Genomic DNA, 22,430 nt, shown 5'->3' with positions numbered 1-22,430 from the left:
GGCATTAATGGATTATATAATGGTCCCCAAAGAGAGGATTTGAAGAATTGTGGACATTCATGTTTCCAGGAGAAAGAATGGGGGAACTGTCAGTTCATTTCTTGGTAGAACATAATTTGAGGTACCATGAGAAGCTGACAGAAGTATGAGAAATGGTGAGGGACAGGGGTTAAGAAGGTATAGAAGAATGGGTATGCTTCATGGTAGAAGTGGTAAAGTGCACACAGTTGGTGTGTATTTACCTAGTTGTATTATACGGGAAGGTAGTTATGCTCGTGGTGACCTGTCGTTGTATCTTTCAGCATCAAGTTTTTTCTTAAAATCTTGAATAGTGTTTGCACACACTGTTTCTTTATCTAAATCATTCCAGATATCCAGCACCCTGTGTGGGAAGCTATTTTTTTCTTTCTTTTTTTTTTAGATCTCTTCTATAGTTATCCTTTTTGAGTTTCTTTTCATGTCCTCTTGTTTTTTCATGGTCACATTTTAGTAAATCATTCCTATCAAGGATTTCCGTTCCTTTCATGATTCTATAGATAGTAGATCTCCTCTTTCTCTTCTCTGCTCCAGTGTTGGTAATTCCAATTTGGATAATTTTTGTATGTTTATTTGGAAAGAGCTGGTGCCAACTTTGTCATTGCTCTCTGTATTCTTTATATTCTCTTTAGTACTGGGTGTCCATAGTGTTGCTACATATTCCAGTTTTGGTCTTAATAATGTAACTAATATTTTTAAAATAATTTCTTCATCCAAATAGTCAAATACCACTTTCATTGACCTTAATAGGTTGAAGGTTTCTCCGGCTATTTTGTTGATATGCTTGTCCGGTGTCATGTCTTTGCTGATTATTTTTCCAAGGTCTCTTTCCGAGTTTACTTTTTTTATTTCTTCTTCTATGAAAACTGCGGCTTAACATTTCAGGAATACATTTGAGAACTTACCAGTCTCCTTTGTTTTAACCAGTGTAGATTCTCTAAATGTAAATACTTTAGAAATTCGAAAATCTTGAAGGCCTTCTGAACCAAAGACATGATCCCTTGGTTAGAGGTTTCCAAAAAAGATGTCCTTCTTCGTCCTGAGCTCTGGGTAATCTGGTGACTGTTCTGATGTTAGTGCGCACAGTATTCCAATGGACTCTTATGAGTTTGAAAACAGCTCGGAAGGCCACGGGTTAATATTTACTTTAAGTAATTTCTCAAAGTTAATTCCCGATTTATTAAACCAAAATTGTTACATATATTTAATATACAAAATAAAGAGGAGGGGAGTTTAATCGTATCTTATTTAAAGTTACGATAGGCGTGGTTTGAAGTTTTAGGAAAGGCTCATGAATCGAAGAAAATAACACTTTGAGGGAAAGTTTCCCAAACTCAGGTAAACACTAAGATTCCCAATAACAATTACCACAACCTCCCTGACAACAAAAAGAAAGTGTTTAATGAATACAACACTTTTGAGGAAAATTTACAATAACCTTTTAAGAGCTAGGGGACCTTACTTGGTCTCTAGAGGCTAGCACAGTCTTACAAGGTCTCAAAAAGGTAGGTTCCGGAGCAACACAGTTGTTTTCCAAAGAAATAACCTCCTCCAAATTTGAGGCCTCTTCAAAGGGCTCCAACTCGCTAGCCTGCAAAATAGGATCCCCATGACAGGAATGTAACTCAGCATGGAGCTCTAGATAGAGTTTCCATCGGGCTTAATGACAGTGACTGTATGTATCACATAATCTTGGTCAGAAAAGGTTTCAACAACATGAAGTAAGGGCCAGAAAGGTCTGGTCTTAAAAGGAAGTTTCAAAAAAGCAATGTCACCCTTTTCCCAGCTTCTAGAACTGTGATTCGCAGCTCTATCCCTTTCCCTTAAGCTGACCAAGTACTTCATTAGCCATCGTTTCTTAAACTCTTCATAAAAAAAATCCCTACAGTCCATGACTAAGTCGCCAAACAGCAAGGAAGGAATGGTCCTTCCTATAAGGAAATGATTAGGGTTAATAATATCTACTTCGCTTTCACAGGAACGAGAAGTAAGAGGTCTATTGTTCAAAATTTTTTGAACATCGGACAAAAGAGTGGTAATCTCTGCCAAGGAAGGAACAGACCTACCCAATACCTTATAGAGACATTGTTTCACCATCTGAATTAACCTTTCCCAAGTGGCACCATACCATGCAGCATAAGCAGGGATGGTTCTGTGCTGAATAGGGGAAATTTTAAACTTCTCTTCAAATTCATAAGATGATAGAAGTTGTCCAATAATACTTCCTGCTTGTATAAAGGATTTGGCATTATCAGAATAAACTACTGAACGAATTCCGTATCTGTTAGTAAATCTAACAAGAGTCAAAATGAACTCAGCAGTGGACATCGAATCCACAACTTCCAAATGGACAGCTCTAGTATTGAAACAAGTAAATATCAAAATGTAAGCCTTGCCCTATCTCCATTTCTGTCTCTAACCCATAAATGCCCAGTGTAATCCACACCAGTATGGGCAAAAGGCACACTTAACTTTATTCTTGAGGCAGGTAAAGAGGAAGAAGGATAGTTAACAGCATGGGAATTATATTTTTTACAAACTCCCCATCTGGGGTATTGGCTGAATGTTATTGTGGCAAAGTAGCATGCAGTTGATACTTTAGGGTATATATGGGGCGCCCCTACGGACCAGAGCCACACATCATTTTGCATTTTGTCTGTGATAGAGGAAAACTCTGTTCACAGAGAAATGATGACACTTTTATACTACGACTGTCCCTCTGTTATGCTGTCCCCCAAACCCTTGTTACTGTTCTGTACCATTTCTCTGAATATTCATTTCCTTTTTTGCCTACCTACCCTGTGGTGGGGGCAAAAGAATACTGCCACCAAGTATTTCCACTTGGATCGTAAGAGGCGAGAAAAAAAGGGACGGGGACTGGGACCAGGCATCCTTCTCCCTGTAGCCCCACAGGGGACATTCTTAAAAAAAAGTAAAGGCATAAGAGGGTCTAGGAGTATTCCAACCAGCACCCTAAGGTTTGGGTCTTTTAATGTGTGTGGATGTGGTACAGATGAGAGTAAAAGGGAAGAGATAGGTAGTATGTTTGTGAGAAGAAAGATGGATGTGTTGGCTTTGAGTGAAACTAAGTTGAAAGGGAAGGGCGAGTGTAAGTTTGGGAGTGTAAGTGGGAGGTTATCAGGAGTGAAGAGAGGGTGAGGAAGGGAAGGGGTGGCTATATTAGTAAGTGTAGAGATAGGTAAACGTGTAGTGGAGTGGAAGGAGGTTTCCTCAAGGATAATGTGGATGAAGGTGAAACTGGGAAAGGAGATGTGGGTTTTTGTAAGTGCATGTGGGCATGGCAGTGAGAAGAGTGTAGAAGGGAGGCTTTTTGGATAGATTTAAATGAGTGCATAGAGGTATTAGGAAGAAATGTCAATGTAACAGTACTGGGAGACCTTATTGCTAGGATAGGAAATGAACCAATTGATGGAGTGGTTGGGAAGTGTGGAGTTCCAGGAAAGAATCGTAGTGGAGAGTTGATGGTGGAGATGTGTCTGGAAAGAGAGTTGATGATAGCAAATACAGTGTTTTGGAAGAAAGTCAATCATAAGTACACATGGGAGAGGGTGGTGGATGGAAGGGTGGTAGATAGAGCATCAATGGACTATGTAGTGGTAGACAGGTGTATAATAATAAGAGTTAAGGATGTACATGTGCTAAGGGGAGAGGGTGGGGGAATATCAGATCATTTTTTTGTGGAAGGTAAGTTGAGAGTGGAGGATAGATGGAGGAAGGGGAAAAGGACAAAAGGTAGGGAGGTGCTTCGAGTGAACTCTTTAAATGAAAAGGAAAAGGAGAAGGAGTACAAGAAGTTGAGGGAGGAGTGGGAGGGAGTGAAGGATAGAGTAGAGCTAGGAGTGGAGGGGAATGGGGATGGTTCAATGAGGGAGTCACAAAGTGTGCAAAGATGTTGTGTGGAACAAGAAGGACAGGAGGAAATAGAAGGAAGGGTAGTGAATGGTGGGATGAGGAAACAAAGAAGGTTGTAGAAGAGAAGATGTGAGCTTTCACAGATTGGTTACAAAATAGGATGAGGGAGTCATATGAGAGGTACAAAGAAAAGAAAAGAGAAGTAAAGCAAAAGGTAAAGGAGGCAAAGAGTAGCGTAGATGTGAAATGGGGTAAGATTATGATAGAACATTTTGAAAGGAATAAAAAGATGTTTTGGAAAGAAATTAAGAGAGGAAGAGGAGGTGAATCAAGTAGAGAAGAAAAGGTAAAAGGTGCAGATGGTGAGATGATAATGGAAGAGAAGGCAGTAAGGGGAAGATGGGCAGAATATTTTAGGGAGTTACTAATTGTGAAGAAGGATAGGGAGGGAAAGATAGCTGCGGTGGGAAATGCTAAGAAAATGAGAGTGATGAGTGAGGAAAATGGAGGAGAAATAAGGAAGGATGAAGTGAGGGCAGTTGTTAAGATGATGAAAGCAGGTAAGGCACCTGGTCTGGATGGATGCCATGCAGAATGTCTAAAAAAAAGGAGGTACAGTGATGGTGAACTGGCTGGTGAGGTTATTTAATGTTTGCTGGAGAGAAGGTACAGTGCCGGAGGACTGGTGGAGTGCCTGTATAAATCCACTTTACAAGGGAAAAGGGGACAAGTGTGAATGTAGTAGTTTCAGAGGGATTAGCTTGTTAAGTGTAGTTGGGAAGGCTTATGGGAGGATCTTGATTGAGAGGATTAGGAGAGGAACAGAGGGAGTAATTGGTGAGGAACAGTGTGGATTTTGGATAGGTAGAGGTTGAGTAGATCAGATTTTTGTGGTAAGACAGATATGTGAGAAAGCTATAGGAAAGGGAAAAGTTTTTTGGGGGATTTTATGGATCTGGAAAAGGCTTACGACAGGGTAGACAGGAGGGCACTGTGGGAGGTTTTGCGGATATATGGGATAGGAGGAAAGCTTCTGGGAGCTGTCAAGAGTTTTTATGAGAGTAGTAGAGCATGTGTCAGGATTAGAAATGGAGAGAGTGAGTGGTTCGAGGTAAAGGTGGGACTTCATCAGGGATGCGTTATGTCACCCTGGCTGTTCAACTTGTACATGGATGGTGTGGTGCAAGAGGTAAATGCAAGGGTGGTGGGTCAGGGATTGGAGATGGTTAAGGAAAATGGAGAAAAGTGGGAGGTGAGCCAGCTGTTATTTGCTGATGACACTGTGCTTGTGGCAGGATCGCAGGAGGGATTGAGGAAGTTGGTGACAGAGTTTGGGAGTGTGTGTGATAGAAGAAAGTTGAAGATAAATGTGGGTAAAAGTAAGGTGATGAGATGTACAAGGGGTGAAAGTGGCAGCAGAGTGGAAGTGAGCATTAAGGGTGAGCAACTGGAGGAAGGGGATAGTTTAGATATTTGGGTGCAAATGTGGCAGGAAAAGGTGGAGTGGAGGTGGAGGTAGAATGTAGATTGAGAGAAGTGAGTAAATGCCTTGGTGGATTAAAAAGTGTAATGAGTAATAGACATTTGGGAATGGATGCTAAGAGGAGACTGTATGAAGGAGTGATTGTGCCAACAGCACTGTATGGGGCAGAAACATGGAACATAAGAGAGGAAGAGAGGAGTTTGAATGTGTTTGAGATGAGGTGTCTGAGAAGTATGATGGGGGTTACTAAGCTAGAGTGAGAAATGAGGAGGTGAGGAGAACAGGGGTGGAAAGGGAGTTGAGAGACAGGGTTGATGAAAGAGTATTAGGATGGTTTGGACACATGGAAAGAATGAGTGAAGAAAGACTAGTAAAAGAGGTATGGAAGGTAGATGTGGAGGGAGTGAACATGAGGGGACATCCTAGGATGAGGTGGATGGATGAGGTGGATGGATGGGGTGAAGGGGGCTTTGGGGAAGAGGGGAATGTCTGTTGAGGAAGGATGGAAGAGGACAGAAGACGGGGGTGAATGGAGAATGGTTGTATATGGATGATGTTGTGGCACATGAGGTGGAGTGGGTGGGGGGATGGGGGGTGAGGTAGTATGTGTGATCAAAATTTGACGCAGCCCAAGGGGATTTCTCACCGTCTTCTCCTTTTATGCATGGGGGGACGTAGATGGGGGGTTGCCGATATAATGAAGCAGCCTTGCTGTGTCTTGCGATGCTGCTTCTGACCCCGGGCAGTGGACAAGATGCAGGGATGACCCGTCATCCAGGAGGTGCTAGGATGAGAGGGAGGGTGGAGGGGAGTGGAGGGTATTCAGGGATGGAATGGGTGGGTATGATTTTATGCCTTTTTCTTTTTGGCTACTTCCCTTGTAAAGGGGAAAAAGCCTTGGTACATGTATGTACAAAGTATACAATCCTTCAAAATGTTTAAAACAGCTTGTCTGGCTTTAATGATCCAGAATCCATGCGTGCGAAGGAAATTAAGAGTAGCTTGTAGTCCCATGTGCATTACTTGGCAATGAGGAAAGAATATCAAGAGTTTAGTCAAATGATGGGATTTGGACAAAAAAAAAAAGGGGATTCACAACCTCATATTTGAGGTCAATGTTCTTGTCAATTCTGCCCTTGGACCATTCTTGTCCAAGAACAAGTTCATTCGACTTATTAAAGAAGGTATGTCATTAGTAGTGGAGTTCTGTAAATAAGCCAATTCAGCAGGGAAGGAATCCCTTTGCATTATACCCATCAAATAATTTGAAGCAGCCTTAACTGGGTCAGCTTTAGACTTCTTAAACAAAAAGACAGCCAGATCAAAGAAGTGTGATGTAAAAGTTTGCTGTAAGAAGAAAACTTAAACTCATCAATTAGAAGAGGAGTGTCAACTTGAACAACAGCTGCATTGACAATGTCTCCCTTGATGCTAGAGGGAATACATCCCAAGTGACCCTTCGGCCAAGTATGAGGTGGCAATAACAACCACTCTGGTCCATAAACCCACCAATTGAATTTTTCCTTGAACACCTTAGCACTGCAAGGTTTGGTTATAAAATCAGCCACATTATGTTCAGAAGGAACATAAGTAAAGGAAATAGGAGTATACTTGGCTTTGAAATTTTTCAAAAGATTGGAAATTTCCTTCAATCTATTATTAACAAATATATTCTTCTTTGGAGCTTTGTTGGTCAGGATCCAAGAAAGAACAACTTGACTATCAACAAGGAGTACCACAGAATCAACCCGTGGGGGAGACACCAGTCCTTCCTCAAAAATAGTTTTGAGGTATTTCAAAGATAGTAAAGCTGCCATAAGCTCCAAAGAAGGTAATGTTCTTTGTTTAATAGGAGCCACACCTTGGCAAATAGAAGAGAGCCATTAGATTCCTTTAACTCTCTTCTTTCTTGCCCTACATGGATGGCACATCCATAGGCTTAGAAACATCAGCAAAAACAAATAATTTAAGGGGAGATTCAGAACAGAAAGTTTTCCTTTTAAAGGATAAGTTATTAACCTCCCTAAAGTTTTCGCATAACTTCTTCCATCTTGTAAGCAACTCGCTATCCAATTTCAAATCCCAATCTACCATTTGCTGGCACATCTAATAAGAAATTTCCCTTGTAATAACACAGGACAAAAAAGACCTAATGGATCAAATATAGAAACCAAAGAAGACAAAACTTGTCTTTTGGTTGAGGCATCTTTGTTAAGGGAAACATCCTTGATTCTCAAGGTATCATAATTCTTATTATAAATATATCCCAACACCTTTACCTCTTCCTTATTGCAAATGCCTTCTTGTTCAAGAACAGAAAGAACAGAAGTCTGGTTGCATGCCCACTCCCTGAGAGGTAAACCTCCATTAAGCATGATCTCATTAATCCTTTCAACCATAGCAGGGAGGGAATGAAATTCATTGGTAGTGTAGACCAGATTGTCTACATAGAATTTATCTTTAATTAAGGAGGTTAGGTTAGGTTAGGTTAGAGTGTCAGGTTGCATGGAAAGATGATGTTGGATAATGAAGTTCAGTATGAAGGGAGAGCAGATTAAACCAAAAATGATAGTATTATATCTGTAAGGTATATATTGGTTGTTAATCCTCCTAAAGAAACAGAACCTATTACGATCACCCGCATCCTTCAAACGGTACTGCAAGAAGGCTTTCATAATATCTGCTAAAATAACAAAATTGTTGGTTCTGAAGTACAACATGAGAGAGAGGAGGTTGTTCATCAAATCAACTCCCAGGAATGCAGCTTCATTTAAGGAAGGGGCTTTTCCTATTTTGAGAGAGCAGTTGAAAACTGGTCTTATTTCAGAGGTAGCAAGATCATCATTCTTGAGCACATGTCTATGGGGTATAAAAATTCGGCTAGGGACTCTTTTAGTAACTGGTTCAATAATACCCAAGGCCTCTTGCTGGTCAAACACAGCTTCATACTCCTCCCTAAGGCCCCTTTGCTCAAGCTTGTCATAGACCCTTTGTGCCACTGCCAAGTAGGGCTGGGGAGTCAGAGTCAGGACGTGGAGTCAGAAGCATTTACAGTGTCACTGGAGTCGGAGTCGGTAAAAATATACTGACTCCGACTCCAGTTAAATTTACATTTTATAATGCCTTTGTTTAGTCTGTAGAGTTATGCAGTGCACACTCCTTATAAGTAGATTATAAAAAAAAATAATTTTATAAAATGTAATAAATCTCATCGTCTTATCTTCGTGGTCATTCCACTAAACCCCCAAAACATCCTTGTGCAATGCTGGCTTTCAAATTTATACATAGACCGATAAACATCCAAAGTATTACTTGAATAAATCAAACACCTCTAATTTACACCTTCTGTTGACACACAGTCACGGGAGCTGTAATATTCCTGTCAAGTTCCATATGCATCGTTTCCATCACTCCATCAGTTTGGTAGTTTCTCCCGCTGCTGTGTTGCCAAACAGTAGGATAATTATGATTTCAACTGTAGACTAACGCAATAATACTATCTCTTCACTCCTTTCCCCTTCTTTTTCCCCTCTATACTTTTTAACATTGAATTATTGAAATAAGGATATTTAAAATTGAAAAAAAAAGTTTCACGTTTCAAACATGTTCAGCTGTATCTTGTTTTGTACTCGTATTGATAAGATTGGTTCCAGAACCAGAGTAATGTCCATTTTGCAATAATCGCATAGCAGTACCAGTATGTAGTTAAACCAAGAGGTACTTGTGTCAGTAATTTCAGTACATTAAGACAAAAGAAGGTATGAAAACATATGAAGTATAATGATACCCAAAAAGTATGTATGATACATATACCTTTCAGTATCATACATGTTCAGCCGTAACATTCGACCTTGTACAGTACTCGTATCAGTAAGGTTTATTTTCTCTATATTTACTGTTTCCTTTCAAGAAATTTGCCTAAACTTTTTATAATTTTTTTTTTTGTATTTGCAAAACTATCTATGTAAAAAAATCTTACATTATATATTTACAAAGGTTATATTTCAACTTGTTATAAAAAACAGTATTTTTGTTTTTAAATGTACTTATCACTTATTTGCAAAGATATATATTATGTCAAATGTCTTATATTACAGAATAATTTTTTTACTGAATTTTCTTCAATATCCTTTCAAAATTTTTGTCTCTACTTCAGTTATAAAGAGTATTAATGAAGAGGTCAAACATAGGAAAGCCATACTATAACATATATATTTATTCTTTGATATAAACCAGTTATAATGATATAAGTCTACTCAAGATTGGAGCGTATGTGTGTTGCATAGGCTTTATAAAATATGTAGGCCATAATCAGTTAATTACATGAAGAGGAGTCAGAGTCGGAGGTGCCAAAAATAGAGGAGTTGGAGTCGGAGGTTTTGTGTTCCGACTCCCCAGCCCTGCTGCCAAGGCTATCTTTAGATTTGAGGGAACAAGGTCCACCAAATCCTTTTTCCACAGGATCTTTACATAATAGTGTACATGCTCGAAGGAAATGGACTGTAAATTTATTAACTTCCAAAGCATGTCAGGGGTTTGTTCTTCTTTAATGCCAATGGATTCTAAAGAATAAAAATTATCAAGACCATACTCTACATTAGAGTTAACAAAGACTTCCTGCAAAGGATCAAATTGTAAACTTACTGGTTCTAAACAGAAATTGACAAGTAACTTTTCTTTGCCTAACTTTTTGGGAGGAAAGAATTTAACAGTCTTTTTAGAATGAGTATAGGAAGTACCCTTCTCAGGTTTCTTTAGAGAAATTCCATTGGTTTTCAAAGAAGAATTGTGGAAAATAAGAGAATCCCCATTGAAGATTAAATTCTCAAATTAGAAAGGATTAAATTGACTACATTTAGAGAAGATTAGACCTATGAAAACTATGGTTTAACATTTCAGGAATACATTGGAAAACTTACTGGTCACCTCTGTTTTAACCAGTGTAGATTCTCTAAATGTAGATACTTTAGAAATTCGAAAATCTTGAAGGCCCTCTGAACCGAAGATGTGATCCTTTGGTTAGAGGTTTCCAAAAAAGAAGTCCTTCTTTGTCCTGAGCTCAGGGTAATCTGATGACTGTTCCGATGTTAGTGCGCACAGTATTCCAAAGGACTCTTACGAGTTCGAAAAGAGCTCAGAAGGCCATGGGTTAATATTTACTTTAAGTAATTTTTCAAAATTAATTCCCGATTTATTAAACCAAAATTGTTACATAGATTTAATAAACAAAATAAAGAGGAGGAGAGTTTAATTGTCTTATTTTGAGTTACGATAGGCGTGGTTCAAAGTTTCAGGAAAGGCTCATGAATCGAAAAAATAACACTCTGAGGGAAAGTTTCCCAAACTAAGGTAAACACTAAGATTCCCAATAATAATTACCACACTTCACCAATTTCATAACTTTTTTATATTCTGTTTTTACTTTTTCCAAACTCCATCATACTACATTTCTTGATATTAAAGTTCACTTCCCACTTTTGAGTCCATTTCCAGATTTTGTCCAGGTCTGACTGTAATGATTCACAATCCTCCTTTGTTTTTACTTGCTTTAGTATTTTTGTGTCATCTGCAAAGAAATTCAAGTAACACTCCACTCCTTCATCCATGTCATTTATATATATGGCAAACATGATTGGAGCCAGCACCGATCCTTGCAGGACACTACTTATCATTTCTTCCCATCTCGAATATCTATCTCTAATTACTACCCTCATTTTTCTCCCAGTCAGGAAGTCTTCCATTCATTCCAATAATTTTCCTCCGATGCCACCTATTGATTCTATTTTTCTTATTAATTTCTTGTGTGGTACTTTATCAAAAGTTTTTTGTAGGTCTAGATAGACGCAGTCTGCCCATCCATCCCTCTCGTGTTATTTCTATTAGTCTTGAATAGAAGCAGATCAAGTTTGTTGTATATGATCTTCCTTGTCTAAATCCAAATTGATTTGGATTCAGTTAGTTTTTTTCTTCTAGATGTTTAAATAATCTTCTTTTGATTACTTTTTCACATTTATTTGCTACTGTGGTTGTTGGATTTTCCTTGTTTCCTCCTTTACATATTAATACAATATTTGCATTTTCCCAGTCTTGTGGTACCTTTCCTTCTTTGAGTGAGCATTTGATTATATTGTATATTTCATCCGTTACCTTCTCTATGCATTGTTTCAGTATCCAATTTGCAATTCCCTCACAGTTAGGAGAGCTCTCAATTGTGAATACCAATTTGAAATTATTGCTCATAATTTCTGCATTTCTTGTTCTTTTGTACATTCATAATTTCCCTGGCAGAGCTTTTCTATTTCTTGTTTGTTTTTTAGTTTACCATTCACATATCTGTAAAATAGTTTAGGATGTTCCCTGCATTTTTCTATTATTTCTTTTTCATAGTTTCTCTTTTCATCTCTGCGTATTTATACATAATCGTTTCTTAGTTTGATGTATGTCTGCCATTTGCTTGTTTGTCTTTTTTCCAAGCTTTGTCTCTTTTATCCTTAGCTTCACTACATTTTTTGTTGTACCAGTTCTTTATGTATACTCTTTCTTGTTTTTATTGTGGTACATATTTGTTCACTCCCAGATTATAAATTTCTTTTAGTAAATTCCATTTCTCTTCCATCCTTGTTTCTTCCTTTAGGAATTTTTCCCTGTTTGTGTTATGAAAGAGTTTTCTAAGTTTCTCAAAATTTGTTTTGTTGTACATTGGTCTTCTTATTCTATGTTTCTCATTTCTCCTTAGGTCTATTTGCTCTTTTAATTCAAATTCTATTAGTACATGGTCACTCTTTCCTATTGGTGTTTTGTAATCTATTCTGTCCACAATTTCAGGTTTTGACGTAAGTATTAAATCCAGTCTCGATGGTTCCTCATTGTTTCTGTATCTGGTATTTTCCTTTATCTACTGAGTCATTGTGTATTCAATGGTCATATCGAGCAGCATGTTGCCCCAGATGTCTTCTCCACCCTTTACTTTCATTTCTTCCCAACATATTTCTTTTGAATTCAAATCACCCATGAATACTATATTTCCTCTTTCCTTCAGTATATTGGTCAGTTCATAGTTTGTATCTTCCAACAGTTAGGAATGATCACTTTCTGCCCAGGACTGTGTTTTGGGGGCTACATACACTACTACAAATTTTCTACTTTTCATGTGATATCTTTCAACTTTTATTATAATTGATTCTACGTTGTTTTTTCCTTCTGTTATCTTTGTCACATTTAAGTCATTCCTAGTAAAAAAATAATACTCCCCCATCCTGTTTTTCCTTTCTATTCTTCATTCAACAGTTGTATAGACCTTGTTCCACAGTATTTGGTGGTAAATTATTTTTTAATTTAGTTTCTACTATTCCCATTATGTCTGGTTTTTCTAATGCCAGATAGTCATTTAGTTCAGTCCTGAAATCATTCCATGTTGGTATAGGCTATTTTTTTTCTCATCTCTTTTTCTGTCCGCTTTGTTTCTTTTTTCCTGATATACCATTTTCTCAGCCTCAGGTCCACCACTTAAAAAACTAATTTTTTTTTCATTTGCTTCATTTCTAAATTCCTTTTCTTTTTCTTCATTGCTCATTACTTTTTTATCCATACATTTTTGTGTTGTTCATTGCCTGCTAGTTTTGCTGTTCTAGATAGTACTTCCTCTGTAATCATTTGTAACCTAAGTTTTATTTTTAGTGGCCTATATTTTCTTTTGAGTATCTACCTATTCTATGTTTCTTCAATTTCTTCATCTAAACTTTGTCCCTCCTATACAATCAAGTATGGTGGGACAAAGTTTATACAACCTTTGGTTGAAAAATAGAATGGACAAACGGGGGTGAGTCATGCTATGACTAGAAAGGGCCCATATGTAATAAAGGCAACAGAAGGTAAGGATAATGTGGAATAGATCACAAAATCGAAAATAGCAATATGAAAAGTAGTGTGTGTGTGTCTGTGTTTACCCTAGTTGTATGTTGTGGGAGAAGAGCTATGCTTGTAGTGACCCACAATTGTATCTTTCCGCATCCAGTTCTTTCTTAAAATCATAGTTTTAGCACTCACTGTTTTCTCTTTCAATTCATTCCATTATCTATTACTCAGTGTGGAAAGATGTTTTTTTTTTTCAAATCCCTTCTGTAACTGTCCTTAAGGAAGTATCGGCAGCAATCATTCGAAAAATTCTGATACATGAGCGCAGTAACGTGCACAGACATTGCAAGGGGCAGGTGCTTTGGGCTGGAAATTGGGCACTTCACTCTTTTGTATTATTTGTATTTGGCAACTATCCGTTAGGGTGCAACACTATTTTTCACATTAAAATTTCTAAATGGTAAGAAAATGGAAAAAGCCTGTGAGAAATAATTTTTCATTCATTTTTATACATTTTTGTGAGGGGCACTTTTGGGGCACAGGGAAAAGGGGCAGGTGCTCGGGCACCCCCAGGACCCTCTCTCTGCATGGGCCTGCATGAGTGAATTTTAGGTAAACATTTCAAAAGAATCTCTATGATGTCGGCAACACTCATACAAAGTTATATAACTGTATTTCGTTTCTATTTTCTTTATACATGATAGAACATAAAATATTGCCAACTTCTGGTAACCCCATTGCATAAACATTCTGTATATTGAAATAGGGTCAACATTCTTATAGCTATTTTGTTTTTGCTACAGAATTATGTTTATAGAAATATTTGACAACTTCCACCAGCATACCCCACAAAGACAGTGGACAGGGCACCAGTACTCTTGAAAAGGTCAAAGTAAGGTGATGTCACTCCTGGAGCTCTCACCAAACACAACTATGATTCCTCGCCCTGTGTTGTTGCTGTGATCATGGGGAAATTAACAAGAAACATGAGAGTGAAGTGGCAGAATATAGAGAGGGCCCATGAGTCCCTGAAATAGAAACAAGAAGGAAAAAGAAAGAGAAAAGCAGCACAGCTGCACCCAGCACTCCACAAGCATCTACTAGCCACGCCCACCTTACACCTCCTCCACCCATGCCACACCACTCACCCTCACCTCACACATAAACAAAGAAGAGGGATTGGAGATTTGCTATACATCGCAACCACCAAATAAATGGTTGCGAAAATTTAAATCCCTTTTCCTGTAAAATTTATGTTTTTGTTCTTTCTGTTGTAACAACTTCAGTTGTTCTTTATGGATTTTTTTCATTTTTGTTTCATTTAAAAGAAAACCTCATGCTCTTTATTTTCTACAGTAAAAAATAAAAGAAATTTATTTTATTTTATTTATGAAACCTGAATTTTGCAGCATTTTCGAATTATTCAGAGAAACAAATTAATAAAAAATCAGTGGTATTAGTTTGAAAAAATATATTCAATAAGATTTGTTCCCCAGACTCTAAGTTTTCATTTCATACCAAGCTGAATGATGTGGAAGGATTTTCCATTAATTAGAGCTTCACTAGAGCTCACTATATCTTCATTAAATATTCACTATGCCTTATATATACATGGGAGGAACACAATACCCTGAGGAATTACACATTAATGTAAGGGGTATTTATACCTATATTCATTAAACATAAAAAAAAAAAAAAAAACCTACCCTATAAAATGATGCGACACTCCCTTAAGTTTCTTCCCAAGAATAAATCATTGTCATACCTGCAAGTCGTCCTTAAAGTTTAAACATGTTTTCTTTGGGATTACTCCCAATGGGGACTCAACTCTGGATATATCCAATCCCCTCTTGGTTGGATCACTGATCATTATTTCTTCATTGCTACTCTCCATTTTAAGCTAAAACTATGATTCCAAGAACTGGACCGGATGCATACCTTACTGGTCACACAAAAACATATTGTTGTATCCCAAAACTTACAACAATGTGTTTTTCCTTTATTAGCAAGAAAGCGCTAGTGTGGAGCTCATGTTAGCACCTCCTTCCTCTGAGATGGCATACACAGAGGAAGGTGACACAGAAAGAAATAAGGGACCAAATAAAGAAACTTGAAGTCAGAAAGTCACATGGGCCAGACAGAATAGCAACTTGGATATTAAAAGAATGTATACATGAACTCACAGATAAAATACACAAGATAATTGACTCCTCACTCAAAGAGGGAAAAGTACCATAGGACTGGAAAAATGCAAATATTGTACCAATATATAGGGGAGGAGATCAAGAAAATCCAACAAACTATAGACCAGTATCCCTTACAAGCACAATTGCAAAAATATGCAAGTTATTAAAAATAACGGGATAGGAGGAAAGCTTCTGGGAGCTGTCAAGAGTTTTTATGAGTAGTAGAGCTTGTGTTAGGATTGGAAATGGAGAGAGTGAGTGGTTCGAGGTAAAGGTGGGACTTTGTCAAGGATGCGTTATGTCGCCCTGGCTGTTCAACTTATACATGGATGGGGTAGTGCGAGAGGTAAATGCAAGGGTAGTGGGCAAGGGATTCGAGATGGTTAAAGAAAATGGAGAAAAGTGGGAGGTGAGCCAGATGTTGTTTGTGGATGACACTGCGCTTGTGGCAGGATCGGAGGAGGGATTGAGGAAGTTGGTGACAGAGTTTGGGAGAGTATGTGATAGAAGAAAGCTAAAGATAAATGTGGGTAAAAGTAAGGTGATGAGATGTACAAGGGGTAAAAGTGGCAGTAGACTGGAAGTGAGCATTAAGGGAGAGTGACTGGAGGAAGTGGATAGTTTTAGATACTTGGGTGCAAATGTGGCAGGAAAAGGTGGAGTGAAGGTGGAGGTAGAATGTAGATTGAGAGAAGCGAGTAAATGCCTTGGTGAATTAAAGAGTGTAATGAGGAATAGACATTTGGGAATGGATACTAAGAGGAGACTGTATGAAGGAGTGATTGTGCCAACAGCACTGTATGGGGCAGAAACATGGAACATAAGAGAAGAAGAGAGAAGGAGTTTGAATGTGTTTGAGATGAGGTGTCTGAGAAGTATGATGGGGGTTACTAGGCTAGATAGAGTGAGAAATGAGGAGGTGAGGAGGAGATCAGGGGTGGAAAAGGAGCTGGGAGATAGGGTTGATGAAAGAATATTAGGATGGTTTGGACACATGGAAAGAATGAGTGAAGAAAGACTAGTAAAAGAGGTATGGAAGGCAGATGTGGAGGGAGTGAACATGAGGGGACGTCCTTGGATGAGGTGGATGGATGGGGTGAAGGGGGCTTTGGGGAAGAGGGAAATGTCTGTTGAAGAAGGACGGGAGAGGACAGAAGACAGGGGTGAATGGAGAATGGTTGTATATGGATGATGTTGTGATTGCATGAGGTGGAATGAGCGGGGGGATGGGGGGTGAGGTGGAATGGGCGGGGGATGGGGGGTGAGGTAGTATGTGTGAGCAAAATTTAACGCAGCCCAAAGGGATTTCTCCCCGTCCTCTCCTTTTATGCAATGGGGGGATGGAGGGGGGGGGTCGCCGATTTAATGAAGCGGCCTTGCTGTGGATGTGCTGTGTCTTGCGACACTGCTTCTGACCCAGGGCAGTGGACAAGGCGCAGGGATGACCCGTCATCCAGGAGGTGCTCAGATAAGAGGAAGGGTGGAGGGGTGTGGAGTGTATCCAGGGATGGAATGGATGGAAATGATTTTATGCCTTTCCCTTTTTGGCTACCTCCCTTGTAAGGGGGAAAAAGTGTTGGTATATGTATTAAAAATAAAAATAAATGAATACTTAGATATACACAAAGAGGAAAAAAGAAACTATGAAAAAGATATAGCAAAATGCAAAGATCAACCTAAACTATTTTACAGATATGTAAACTATAAACTAAAAGACAAACATGAAATAGTGAAACTGCAAGGAAATAAAGAATACACAGATGTAGAAATGGCTGAAGTAATGACCAGACACTTTAAGTCTGCATTTACAGTTGAAAGCTCACATATGTGGAATGTTGGTCACCAAGAAAGACCCCCAAAATGAAAGAAATTACAGTGACACAGAAAGAAATAAGGGACCAAATAAACTTGATGTCAAAGTCACATGGGCCAGATGGAATAGCGAATTGGATATTAAAAGAGTGCATAGATAAACTCACAGATAAAATACACAAGATAATTGTCTCTTCACTCAAAGGAAAAGTACCATAGGACTGGAAAAAAGCAAATGTTGTACCAATATAAAAGGGAGATCAAGAAAATCCAACAAACTATAGACCAGTATCCCTTACAAGCACAATCGCAAAAATATGTGCAAGAGTTATCAAAAATAAATGGACTAAACACTTGGAAGAGAACAAAATACTAAAACCCAACCAATTTGGATTCACAGGTGGAAGATCATGCACTATAAACTTAATATACTTTTACTCAAGATTGGTAGAAATAATACAAGAAAGAGATGGCTGGGCAGACTGTGCCTTCTTGGACTTACAAAAGGCTTTTGAAAAAGTTCCACACAAAAACCTACTGTGAAAAATTTAAACAATAGGTGGAATACAAGGAAAATTATTGGAATGGATGAAAGACTTCTTGAACATAAGAAAAATGAGATTGGCACTTATAGAAAAGAACTCAAATTGGGTAAATATGATAAGTGGAGTCCCCCAAGGATCTGTATTGGCTCCAATAATGCTTGCTGTTTATATAAACGACATGAATGAAGGAATTGAATGTTTTATAAACTTCTTTGCAGATGATGTGAAACTATTGAAGAGAATAAGTACAGAGGAAGATTGGAAATCTTTTCAAGAAGACCCGAACAAAGTCTGGAAATGGAGCATAAAAAATGAAGTGAATTTCAACATTAAGAAATGTAGTATAATGGAATTTGGAAAAAGCAAAAATAGAATATTGGGTCAATACAAAATTGGTACAAAGGAAGTTACAAAAGTAAACTCAGAAAGAGACCTAAGAAAGAGACCTCAAATGACATGACACCAGACAAACATGTAAACAAAATAGTTAGAGAAACTTACAATTTAACCTCTTCAGTACGGGCCTTAAATCTCGCGGGCAGCAGCTGATGCCAGCCGTACGACATGTCGTAATAATACTCCCATCATAAAATATAGTCACCGCTTATATTGATTGTTCTTTCTTTCACCCGTGAATTTTGATAACCATAGAAAATGTGATTACAGACAGTTTAGAGAGTATGTCATTACGGAGGGGCAACTACAATAAATATAATCAAGACGTCGATATGGCAGCCTCGCGTATCCACTTGCTTCTCATGATGCCTACGTATGCAGCACCGTATGGAAGGGGTTAATAAGATCAATGAAAGTGGCCTTTGATTACATGGACAAGGAAATTATAAAGAAAATATTACACTGGTAAGACCAAAATTAGAATATGCAGCATCACTATGGACACCCAGTACAATAAAAAACAAAGAAACTAGAAAGAATTCAAAGAGCATTGACAGCACCATACTTAGCAAGTTGACATATGAACAAAGATTGGACAAACTAAACTTACTAACTCTGGAGCAAAGAAGAGAAAGAGGAGATTTGATAAACATCTACAGAATTATGAAAGGGATGGAAATCCTAGATAGGGATGATCTACTTAATGTGACAGAAGAAATACCCGGGAACAAGAGATGAAACTTAAGAAGGACAGTTACAGAAGAGATTTGTAAAAGAACAGCTTTCTACACAGAGTAATAGATACATGGAATAAATTGAAAGAGAAAACAGTGAGTGCTAAAACTATACATGACTTTAAGAAAGAACTGGATCCAGAAAGATACAACTGTGGGTCACTATGAGCGCTCTTCTCCCGCAAAATACAACTAGGTAAATACACACATACAATTGGTAGAGAGACAGTGACGATTGGACCTGGGGGGGGGGGGAGAAATCATGAATTCAATGAGGGAGTACCTGTGTTGTATTAGTAGGGAAAGGGAAAGCTTGTGGTGTAGTGGGAAGGTTTAAAAAAAAAAAAAAAAAAAAAAAAGGGGGGGGGGGGATGAGGAAAGGGGACGAATGGGCCCCGGACATCAGAAGGAATGTCAACTTGAGATGCGCAGATGACAGAGGTGTGAAGTCAAAGAAATTAGTAAAAATATAAAAACTAGAAATATAGATAAGAGCAGTGCAATGGAAGGTGGTGATAATTATTTCCATGGATTTAATGAGGGAGGAGACGACAACCTCCCCCGATTAGCAAGTCTAGAGGAAAAACTAGCAAAAATGAATGAACAGTGGGAGGTTGGGTTCAGTCAACTTGCACTGATTACACAAAGATTTGATAAATTGGAAGAACTAAAGAAGGAGAACCAAAACCTAAATAAAGAAATAGAAGAATTAAAAAGACAAAATCAAAGAGCAATGACAAAGATGGCATCAACACATAAGTTGACATATGAACAAAGATTGGACAAATAAATCAACTCTGGAACAAAGAGGAGAAAGAGGCGATTTGTTAACCATCTACAGAATTATGAAAGGGATGGAAATTCTTGATAGGGATGACCTACTTAAATGGGACAGAAGAAATACCTGGGGACAAGGGAAGAAACTTAGGAAGGTCAGTTACAGAAGAGATTTGAAAAAAGAACAGCTTTCCACATAGAGTAATAGATACATGGAACAAATTGAAAGAGAAAACAGTGCTAAAACTATACATGATTTTAAGAAAGAACTGGATGCGGAAAGATACAACTGCAGGTCACTATGAGCATAGCTCTTCTCCTACAAAATACAACTAGGTAAATACACAAACACACACAACTAAATGAAAATGCAAAATATTTTGTTTCTGACATATTTCATTTTATTCATTCCTGTTCAAATAAATGAATAATTATATTTTCTTTTTGCATGGAACCCTTGAAAGGTCTTCATGAAACTCTGGGGTTCCAGGGAACACAGTTTGAGAACCACTGGCCTAGATTATATAACACAAGCTAGAATCACACATTAATTTAAAATGAAATATGATAACTGGAGAATAAGCAACAGAACTTTGCAAATACAGATCCTTTTCTGTATAATACATTAGGCAAATACATGCTGACAAACAATATAAACAACACATGTCTTACCATTTGAATGATCAGGTTGAACTCATTACAGACGCTCAAAAAAGCTTGCTTGAGTTGATCACGCATCTCCCCTGTAAGACGTGGGTCACGCTTTGACAGCTTACATATCAATCGCAGATTCTTCTCCTCAAATCTAGGATATACAGAAATTTATACATTATTATGGTAAAAAGTGTGAGTGGGTGCATATAAACAAGTTTGACTCTGGGAGGAACAGATACAGTACCCCATGAATATTGAAATTAATCTCAATCAATTGGGAACATATCCCAAGGCATTGCTTCACTCATAACCTGTTGCCAATTCCCATGCAAGCTCCCATACAGCCACCCTTCCCATTCTAAACAGCTCTAGGCAAATTCAGTCTAACTGTCCCAGCCATTAGTCCTGTGGGCATTCTCTTCATCTCTTCCACTGAAGGCTGTCTTTTGTGTAGACAACCCTGTGAGTAGGATCAACATCTGGGAGACATGCCACATGCCTACATAGCTGGAGCTGAAGTTCACAAGAGCTGGTCAATCAATCTATTGACCCAGGTCTCTTTTTCAGATGACTGTTACTGTAGCATAGTCACCCCTTGTGTATGTTTTGTAATCTATTTTGTCTACAATTTCAGGTTCTGACGTAAGTATTCAATTTAATCTCCATGGTTCCTCACTGTTTCTGTATCTGGTATTTTCCTTTATCCACCAAGTCATTGTGTATTCAATGGTCATATTGAGTAGCATGCTGCCCCATGTGTCTTCTCCACCCTTTACTGTCATTTCTTCTCAACATATTTCTTTTGAGTTCAAAGCACCCATAATTACTGTATTTCCTCTTTCCTTCAGTATATCAGTCAGTTCATACTTAGTATCTTCCAATAATTTAGAATGATCTTGTTCTGTCCAAGACTGTGTTTTGGGGGGTACATACACTACTACAAAGTTTCTACTTTTCATGAGGGTGCTTTCCACTTTTATCATAATTGATTCTACATTGTTTTTCCTTCTGTTATCTTTATCACATTAAGTCTTCCTAGTAAAAAATAATACTCCCCCCTTCCTGTTTTTTCCTTTCTATTCTTCATCCAACAGTTGTATAGACCTTGTCACACAGTATTTGGTGGTAGATTACCTTTTGATTTAGTTTTTACTATTCCCATTATATCCTGTTTTTTAATGCCAGATAGTCATTTAGTTCATTCAGTCCTGAGATCATTCCATCTATGTTGGTATGGGCTAATTTTAATCTTTATCTTCCTCATCTTTTTCTGTCTGCTTTGTTGCCTTTTTCCTGATATACAATTTTCTCAGCCTCAGGTCCACCACTTAAAAAAAAAAAAAAAAAAAAAAAAAAAATCTTTTCAGTCTCACTTCTTTTTTCATTCACTTCATTTCCAAGTTCCTTTTCTTTTTCTTCATCACTCATTTCTTTTTTTATTCATACATTTTTGTGTTGTTCACTGTCTGCTAGTATTGCTGTTCTAGATAGTACTTTCTCTGGAATCACTTGTGACCTAAGTTTTACTTTTAGTGGCCTATATTGTTTTTCTTTTGTGTATCTACCTATTCTATAAGTCTCTTCGACTTCTTTATCTAAAGTTTGACCCTCCTCTTGAATCTCTTTCAGAATTTCTTTGGCGATCACTTTTTCCTCTTTTTTTTCTGATACCTAGGAACATCATTCTTTTCTTTAATACCATAGATTACAATGCATCTTTTTTTGTCCACTGTATCCCTAACCAAATTACCTCTCTCTTTGATCACTTGGATTACCATTTCCTTAGCATTCTCCCTGACTTGCTGTTCCACTATTTCTTTAAAAGATAATTTTTGACTTTCCTGTTCCACCCTCCACTGTTTCTTTATATCTTGGAAGTAATTTTCTATGATCTTTTCTTCCACTTTCTCAATCACTGCCTGCATTTGATCCTTCATCTCTTTCTTTAATGCCTCATTCCTTTTCATACCTTCATTTTTCGATCTTTTATTTTCTCCATTTATCCTATTTAGTTCCATTTTCAACTCATCTATTTCCCTGTTATTTTCTTCATTGGCTTTTCTTAATAGGGCTACTTCTT

General features: G+C 37.8%; 1 protein-coding gene across 8 annotated transcripts in view; it reads right to left on the bottom strand.

Annotated features, from left to right (window-relative positions):
* fal (SAM and HD domain containing deoxynucleoside triphosphate triphosphohydrolase falten) overlaps window positions 1–22,430 on the bottom strand; it is a 152,787-nt gene that overhangs the window by 4,253 nt on the left and 126,104 nt on the right. For all 8 annotated transcript variants that reach the window (XM_076205663.1, XM_076205669.1, XM_076205667.1 and 5 more), the window contains one exon: window positions 20,369–20,501. In XM_076205663.1, coding sequence (XP_076061778.1) covers window positions 20,369–20,501 — 133 coding nt within the window. The remainder of the gene's footprint in view (window positions 1–20,368; window positions 20,502–22,430) is intronic.

The sequence above is a fragment of the Oratosquilla oratoria genome, chromosome 22, assembly GCF_046742065.1.
Source record: "Oratosquilla oratoria isolate Oo_2021 chromosome 22, ASM4674206v1, whole genome shotgun sequence".
NCBI classification, from domain to species: Eukaryota; Metazoa; Arthropoda; class Malacostraca; order Stomatopoda; family Squillidae; genus Oratosquilla; species Oratosquilla oratoria.
Note: the sequence above shows the minus strand (reverse complement) of the source record. Positions and strands in the feature narration are given on the sequence as shown.